Genomic DNA, 8909 nt, shown 5'->3' on the forward strand with positions numbered 1-8909 from the left:
GAGAGGACAGCAAAACAGATCTGGGCCGAAACCGGTTTGGCTCAGTGGACAGAGCGTCGGCCTGCGGACTGACTGAAAGGTCCCAGGTTCGATTCCGGTCAAGGGCATGTACCTGGGTTGCGGGCACATCCCCAGTAGGAGATGTGCAGGAGGCAGCTGATCGATGTTTCTCTCTCATCGATGTTTCTAACTCTCTATCTCTCTCCCTTCCTCTCTGTAAAAAATCAATAAAATGTATTAAAAAAAAAAAACAGATCCGGATTCAAAATTCTCCCCCGACACCTATGAGTTTTGCACGGGGCAAATTACCCTTAGGGAATGGTTACTTGCTACCTATTATGACCAACACACAAAAGAGTATTAATAATGCATAGAGAGTGCCTAGCCCTCCCTAGGTGACCAGTACACTCTCAATCAGTGATCAGTTCCCACTTAGCAAGTTTTCCCTCTTGAAAGTTCTCCCATTTCCATACTTTTTAAAATTGCTTCTAAACAAACTTCACTGACTACACGGCCGTGTAGCTTTGGGAGGTGATTTCATTCAAACACAGCCTCACCTCTTGCTAAGATGCATGCAGGATCACTGGAACTAGAAGGAGCACAGCTTAACTAGTGCACGTCCCCGCGCCCCAGACAAAACAGAAACAGAACTCGATCAGAAGTGAAGAGCATCATCCTTCCACAACGGTCACCACCAAGCAGAACACTGGCGACAAAAGAGACCCCATCGTTTCGCTGGGAGGTGCTGACACCCTTGAAATCAAATGCTTGGACTTCTTTGCCACCTTGGCCTGTCAGTCCCCATTCCGCTGAGCAAAATTCACAGAGGAGTTCACTGCAAAGAATGGGAAGTGAGCTGCCCCCACCCCGACATTCCAAGAGCTTTTCCGCTGAGGAAAGCAGGTAAACGCTCAGGTACCCTTTGTCGTATTTACATGTAACTGATCAGAGCAAAACCTTTGCACAAACCATGGGAAGCAGCGCCACAGAGCAGCCTGGGGTGAAGGCACATCGCCTCTCCCGCAGCGCACGCTCCGCGGCCAGACCAGGCGCGGCTCTGAGGGAAAGTGGGGGAACCGCACGTCCCGGACCCGCACACCAGCGTCATCACCCCCGGCGCCCGGGAGCAGGGCACTCGGTGCGGAGTCCCCGCGGTCCGGGGGACCCACCCACCCCGGGCCCCACCTACCCGGGGGCAGCTGGAGGCTGGCGGGCAGCTGCAGGGTCGTGGTGGCCGGGGCTTTCACGGTGACCAGCTGAGCCGCGGGCAGCGCGCTGACAGGAGCCACCTTGGCCGCCAGGGTCCCCACGGAGTTCGGGGGCCGCGCGGGCTCCACGCGGACGTGGACGGGAATCTTCGTCACGGCGCCCGGGGCCACGGAAGTGCTCTCCGCCCGGACCGGCCGCGCCCCGGCCGGCGGCCCCGTCAAGGTCCCCGAGGAGTTCACGCCGGCGCGGGGCGCGGGGCCGGCCGGTTCCGAAAGGCCCGCGGGCATCGCGGGGGCTCAGCGGCCGCTGCGGCGCCGCCGGTCCGGGAGCGTGGGCGGGCGGAGGCGGGTCCCGCGGGGGCCGGCTCCGGGGAGGCTCCGGCGCCACAGCATCTCCCGGGAGCGGCGCGCGAGCCACTGACGGGCGCGGCTGGGACGCGGGGCACTCGCGCCGGGCGCTGCCTGCGGCCGCGGGGTCCCGCCGGCGGCGCTGTCGGCGCGGCCGCTCCCTCCTCGGCGTCCGCACGTGCGACGGCTCCGCCCGGCGCCTCCGCCTCGGTCCCGCCGCAGAGCCCGGCGGCGCGGCTCCCGAAGGGCGTCCGCGAGGCGCACGCCGCCCGGCCTCACTCCCGCCAGAAGTTTCAAACCCGCCTACGCGAGCGACCCCGACCCCGCCGCACGCTCCGCGCAGCCCCCGCGCGCCCGCGCCGGCCCTGTTTATATAGCCACGCGGAGGCTCCGCGCACGCGCACCGTCCCCGCCCCGCCGCCCCGGGCTTTCCCGGAATCCGGACGCATGATTGGCCGCGGACTGGAATCGCGCTCGTGACGTCACCAGGGGCGGCGCCAGGTGCCTTAGCATCTGCCCCAGGATCCAGGGGAGGGCGGGGCGAGCGGGCGGAGGGCCAGCGCGTGGGCGGGGCCAGATCCGCTGGAAGCCGCGGCGTCCGCCTTCCCCGCGGCGCGGTCCTTGAAGAGCCGGCGGGAGGCCGCCCGCGCGGGTGCTTTCTCAGCAAGTTGGTGGAGGGCGGGTGTGGGAAACGGGAGCTCCGCAGCGAAAACCGTCGCGCTTCCTCAGGGTCTTCCTGAGGGCTCGGCGCTAAGGCCGCAGCTGAAATTAACATTACAATGGGCACTGAGAACGTTTTAAGCGTCCTCCCCTTTCACATGTTTAAGAAGGCTGGGGGGCGAGGATCCGCCTATTTGCATGTAATTGTGCGGTTGGGCGGCCCCCCGGGAGACGCCGCTTCCCTCCGCGCGGCTCTGGAGGCCTCCAGCACCTCCCGTCTCCGGGAAGCGGGACGGTGTCGGTGGCTGGGTCTCGGGTGCGACCCAGACCGCCTGAATGAGAGCGCTTGCTGGGGGCAGCGATGACACAGGCGCGTGTGGATTTCCACGGAGAAGCGGCCTCGATTCCGGCTCTCGGAGTAATGCGCCGTGTTGACGGGCGCTGACCCGGGCCGGACGGGGTTTGCGCAGACAGGCCACCTGGCGTCCGGCTTCCAGCTCTCCCGCCGGGCACCACCCGCCGGGCACTACCCGCCGGCCCAGGCGGACTCCGCCCGCACGCGCCGCCTGTCCCCATGTCCAGTCCAAACCCAGAACCGACCCCGCGAACGGACCCACCGCACCCCTCCACCCACGCAGCCTCCGACGAGCACGCAGCTTCTGGGACACTCCTCAGTGGGGTGTTGGGGGGCGGGGAGGAAAACTAAACCGAGCACCCGAGTGCTGGCCACTGAGTGATACATTCCTTGTCCCTCCCCTCCCCCCCAGCCCCTCGCCTGACTGATTGGAAAACTGCATTTAAAGAGTGATTTATCCAACAAGTCGGATTCTAACCCGCCTGCAGGTCAGAGGACACCTCTGGCCGCCGCTCCACAAACGGCTGGCTCATCACCGCGCACGGCCTCCGGCAGAACGCCTGGCGCGGACGAGGTGTTCAATAAATGCGAGCTAATCAGTGAGCTGATTAAACCGAGCCAGGCACCATCTCAGTGGGTCGGATCGGAACCCGGAATGCTCCTCGCTGGCTGGGCGAACCGTTTAGCGCTGGCACCTTGCTCTCCATGGAGGAGAGAGAGTTCAGTAAGTGTCTGTGGAAAGAAGACCGATCGTCCAGCTTCCCTTAGACCGCCGCCCTCCACGCGCACGTTTTACACAGGTGTGACCTCACAGGTGTGTCAATAACCGCGAGCAAGCTACAAGGACGCTGGGCAGAGGACGTACGCCTCTTCTTTACGGTGGCCTAGCGTATTTTTCTTACACTGTCTGGTTGCTTTATAACTTGATTCACTGATGGGAATCTTAACGTTCCAGTTGCAAAGAATACGCTCCCTACTCGGCTCGGAAACGACGGTCCGGAATTTGGAGTTCAGTAACAATTATGTTCACCACGTTTCCCTCCTCTGGAAACATGCTAATAAAGCAGGCTATGTCGGAAGGCAGCATGCATTCTACCCCTCTGTGTAAGAAAAGAAAAAATGGAGGCGATTGCAACTTGATTTTACTGTTTATCTGTTAAAATAGTGGTGAAATCAAAGATATTGGAAAAATACTTATCCTAGTCCACTTGAGCTGCTGTAACAAAATACCATAGCCCGGGTGGCGTCTAAACAGCAGAAATTAAACTCACAGTTTTGGAGGCCGGGAGTCAGACCGGGGGTGGCGTGGCCAGGTGCGGGTCTTGCAGGTGAGGACTTCTCCGGGGGAAGAGGGGGGAGGGGTCTCTCTGGAGCCTTTTAAAAGGCCCTGATTCTATTTCCCAGAGCTCCTCCCTCAGGTACTATGGCCTTTGGGAATTGGGATTTGAATACTGAATGGGGGCGGGGAGACACAGGCATTCAGACAAAGCACCCTTAAAAGGAAGGAGCCCATCATTAATTGTCCAAGCGTTCTGCTCATCCATCCAGGTAATGAGGAAGCACTGTGAGCAAGCACAAAAGTTACACTTCCAACATCTCACTATTTTACACACACACACACACAGGAACACAATTTAACTCGGGCAAAACCAAAGGCTAAGAGTATCATTACGGGGTAGACAATGCAAATTATTTTTATTACCCCTACGATGTTTCAAGTGCCTGTAGTCTCTTTGGAAAATAAATAAAAGCTTACTACTCTGCAGAATTTAAAGAGGAAGCCCTGTTTACCTGTGCAATGAGACTCGCTGAAGAATCTGCCTGAGAAGGCAGCTATTTGGCTAAGATAGCCATGGCCTGGCCTTCAGAATAATCCAGAAGCGAATGCCTTCAAGTCTCGTGCCCGAATCTGTCCGCTGTCTGTGCTTTGGCATCAGAGCATCTAAGGTTTTCTGCAGCAGAACACACTCCCATGGCACCGCTCTGCCGTTTCTCTGCTCAAGGAATGCAGCTTAAACCTATAAAAAGTTTTGACTTTACTAATGAATTCCATTTTTAAATGTTAACATTTTTACCTTTTTTAAAAAAAAATCTTCATCCAAGGATATGTCTATTGATATTTAGAGAGAGGAAGGGACAGAGAGCAAGAGAAACATGGATCTGTTACCTCAGATACACGCCCCGCCCAGGGACCCAACCTGCAACCTATTTGTTTTTATTGTTGATAGTATTACAGAGACCCTCCCTGTGCCCACCACCGCAGCCTTGAAGTCCACAGTTCCTTTCAAGGTGCACAAATTTGTGCACTGGGCCCCTAGTTTTCATAATAAAATATTACAAGTTTTTTCCTTAAAAATATGTATTCTTAGAAACATTTATGTAAGTACAGCTAGGTACTCCCTAATTCTTCCTCATAGCACCCCAGAAACCTCCCTGAACTTCATGAAGCTGGGCAAATACATTAGCCGGCTAAGCTAGGCCAAGAAGAAGCTTGCTACAAACGCTGCCTTAACCTAGGAAGATGGGCCATTTTCTAAAAGTGTGGGCACGCACGTACAGCGCAATTGAAACTTCATGGCCAATACGCAGAAGTCAGCATTTTGTGGAAGAGCCACACTCAAGGGGCCAAAGATTCGCATGTGGCTCGCAAGCCGCAGTTTGCCGACCACTGCACTAGGGGCCCAGTGCACAAATTTGTGCACCTTGAAAGGAACTATAGTGCCCTGACCGGTTTGGCTCAGTGGATAAAGCATCAGCCTGCGGACTGAAAGGTCCCGGGTTCGATTCCGGTCAAGGGCATGTACCTTGGTTGCAAGCACATCCCCAGTAGGGGGTGTGCAGGAGGCAGCTGATCGATGTTTCTCTCTCATCAATGTTTCTAACTCTCTATCACTCTCATTTCCTCTCTGTAAAAGATCAGTAAAATATATTTTTTTTTAAAAAAAAGGAACTGTAGTAAGCTTCTTCTTGGCCTAGCTTAGCTGGCTAATGTATTTGCCCAGTTAACGTATTTACCCATCCTCTGTGCCCCCGCCTGGCCCCTCCCACCGATGCAGCTCCCGCGCACTGAAGGCACCGACCCCGCTCACATCTGCTGACAGTGCAGAGCGATTGGGGCTGGGGCTGCCGCCAGCAGCGGGTGCGAGTGGGGCCAGCAGCATCAGTGGGTGCGAGCAGCAGCTGCTGCCCTGATCGCCCCTCAGGAGCAGGGGGAGGTGGAGAAGCTGTGAGGGGCGATCAGGGCCAGCAGCCGCCTCTCATACCAGCTGACGGTGCCAAGCGATCAGGGCTGTTGCCGGGCACCAGCAGCAGGTGTGAGTGGGGCTGGCATAGGCAGCAGGTGCGAGTGCGGGGGGACCGCGGTGCGCTGGAGCAAAGAATTTTCAGTAACCACCAGAGGCTCGCCCCGATGACCGTGACTGGTGCCCTGCCTTGCCTGGCGCCCCTGCTCAACTGCTCCACCATCCCACCACGGCCAACGCCCACCATGTTCCATGCACTCCCCCTGGTCGTCAGCACACATAGCAACCAGTTATTCAGTTGTTAGGTTGTCCTGCCGTTCAGTATATTTGTACATTAGCCTTTTATTATATAGGATATGTACATATGCATATAGATGATATTCACGGCATACAGATGGTATTTTTAATGCCTTTGTCCTCAATATGATCATGGAGAAAGGGAATTTAAATGGAGAAGAGGCCTGAGTCCTAATCTAATCCATATCCCTCACTGTTTCTAGACTGATCTTTCTAAAGTGTCAATCTATTTATGTAACTCTCCCACTTACAACTTTCTAACACCCTCCCATTATCCACAGGAAAAAATCTAAAATAGCTATTATGACATATAAGGTTCCTTACAATTTGGTACCTGCTAATTTGCCCAAACAATCTTACTCAGGGGGCACCTTCCATTGGCATTATGGATAACTACAGGAATTTCACAAATATCCTATACTCTCAACTTCATCTTTTCATACACTGTCTTACCTCCCTTCAAAGTCCTTTCCCATCTGAAACTCATGGTCTACCTGGTCAATTTCTTTTGGGCATTCAAAAGGCAATAACCTGCCCGACCAGCGTGGCTCAGTGGTTGAGCGTCAACCTATGAACCAGGAGGTCATGGTTCAATTCCCAGTCAGGGCACATGCCCGGGTTGTGGGCTCATCCCCAATAGGGAGTGTGTAGGAGGCAATCAATGATTCTCTCTCATCATTGATGGTTCTATCTCTTTCTCCCTTTCCCTTCCTCTCTAAAATCAATAAAAATATATATTAAAACAAAAAGCAACCCTAGCTGGTTTGGCTCAGTGGATAGAGCATGGCTCTCGGAGCATCCATTCCAGTCAAAGGCATGTACTTCGGGTGCAGGCTCCATCCTGGTCAGGGCCCATGCGGGAGGCAACCAATTGATGTGTTGCTCTCACTTTCTCGTTTCTCCCTCTCTGTCTCTTACACTCCTTTCCACTCTCTCTAAAAATAAATGGAAAAATATCCTCGGGTGAGGATGAATAAAATGATGTTTTATGAAGACAGGGATTTTTTTTGTTGTGGTTCAGTGCTATATCCCTATAGCCTGGAGCAGTGCCTGGCTCCTAGTGGGTGTTTAATAAATTGTTTGGACTGAATAAATGTGTAGAGCATGAGTTTTTGTAGTATTATTGTATTGATTAGATATAATGTCCATAAAAAATGTTGCATAAAAATGGTATGCTTCCTGGTCTTGTTCTTGTCTTTTAATATTTTTTTTAAAAATATATTTTATTGATTTTTTTACAGAAAGGAAGGGAGAGGGATAGAGAGTTAGAAACATCCATGAGAGAGAAACATCGATCAGCTGCCTCCTGCACACCCCCCACTGGGGATGTGCCCGCAACCCAGGTACGTGCCCTTGACCGGAATCGAACCCGGGACCCTTCAGTCCTCAGGCTGATGCTCTATCCACTGAGCCACATCAGCTAGGACTAGTCTTGCTCTTTATATATATTAAACTTCATGTGGTTTAATTGCTCGATGCATGCCTCTTTAAAACAAAAATATGAGGTTTCTTCTATACTTAAAACTTCCCATGGCTCCCCTCCCCCTCCCCCAATACCTCCAGAGTAAAACCCAAACGTTAAGTCATGACCCCTGTTTGGAATCACTTCTGGCTACTTCCCTCTTCCCACATCCATCGTGTCTTCCATGACTTCATTCACTTTGTCATCTTCCCCAAGATGACCAGCAGTGAGGGAAAGAGATTTTTAAAGGATTAAGTGCTAACTTTCGTAATGAAGCCAAGATGTGACTGGCGCTGTTAGATGAGGGAACATTACAGGACATGCCCATTCCCACCCACGCCCTAAGATGCAAATGGGGTTGAAGGCCCCGCTCCTCCCACCATCTCGATTTTGCCCCCCCGGACATGTTTTTACGGATTTTCTAGAGAGGGAGGGCCGGTGAGGGATAGAGAGACAGAAACATGGATGGGCTGCGGCCTGCATGCACCCCACTGGGGATGGAGCCGCACTCCGCGCATGTGCGTGACTGGAAATCAAACCATGGCTTCTTCGTGAGTCAACGCTCAACCACTGAGCCACCCCGGCCGGGCCTGCCTTTTCGTTTGACTACATATGTGTGCCCCAGAGACAACACAGGCACTGCCCCTAGGCGTGCCCCCAGTTCTCACCCAGTGCTTCCTGAGGACAAGTGACAGCTCCACGCGCAGGAGCGTCTCGACAGGGTGGAAACTGATGGGAAGACAGGGTCCCAGCCCTGCTCCCGAGGAGCCCGGAACCGGGGGGCAGCCAGAGCTCCCGCGTGTAGTGACAGTCACGTGACGAGCACGCTGACCCACTCCAATCCCATCCCTGGCAGCCAGCACCCACACCTGCCAGCCAAGGTCAAGGTAACTGCAACACGGTGCGCCTGACGAGTGCCAGGAAGGAGCGGGCGATGCCAGGCCCGGGAGAGCACGCGCAGGCCTGTCAGCGCTTCAGTGGGAGCTGATCTGCCTGCCACGCGCTGGCATTTGGTCTCAGGAGCCAGGAGGTGACACCGAACAGGAGCTTGGCTTTACTTCTACGTTTTAAAGGGGAGGGTACGGAGCGCGCCATGGCATTCAGGGCTCCGCCACACCGGGAAGGCAGGCGGGGCATGTCAGCGCGGGGTGGAATGCACACGCCCTCCTCCCCTGTCTCTGGGGGACGGAGTGGAGGGCCAGGAGGAACCAGCGAGGGGCCCTGGAGGGTCTTCCATCCTGAAATTCTGCCTGCGCCCCTGCCCTGCTCAGCGCCCAGCGCCCAGAGCCCAGGCTTAGCTGTCACAGCGGCGAACCCAGTCTACCTTCTCCTTTGAG

General features: G+C 55.0%; 1 protein-coding gene across 1 annotated transcript in view; it reads right to left on the reverse strand.

Moving 5' to 3' along the window:
• Nucleotides 1-1935, reverse strand: part of TAF4B (TATA-box binding protein associated factor 4b) — a 59087-nt gene extending 57152 nt beyond the window's left edge. Inside the window, exon 1 of the mRNA XM_059707433.1 lies at nucleotides 1190-1935. Within this exon, the coding sequence (XP_059563416.1) occupies nucleotides 1190-1496 (307 nt within the window). The 5' untranslated portion in view covers nucleotides 1497-1935. The remainder of the gene's footprint in view (nucleotides 1-1189) is intronic.
• Between the last annotated feature and the right edge of the window lie 6974 nt (nucleotides 1936-8909).

The sequence above is a fragment of the Myotis daubentonii genome, chromosome 8, assembly GCF_963259705.1.
Source record: "Myotis daubentonii chromosome 8, mMyoDau2.1, whole genome shotgun sequence".
Classification (NCBI taxonomy): Eukaryota; Metazoa; Chordata; class Mammalia; order Chiroptera; family Vespertilionidae; genus Myotis; species Myotis daubentonii.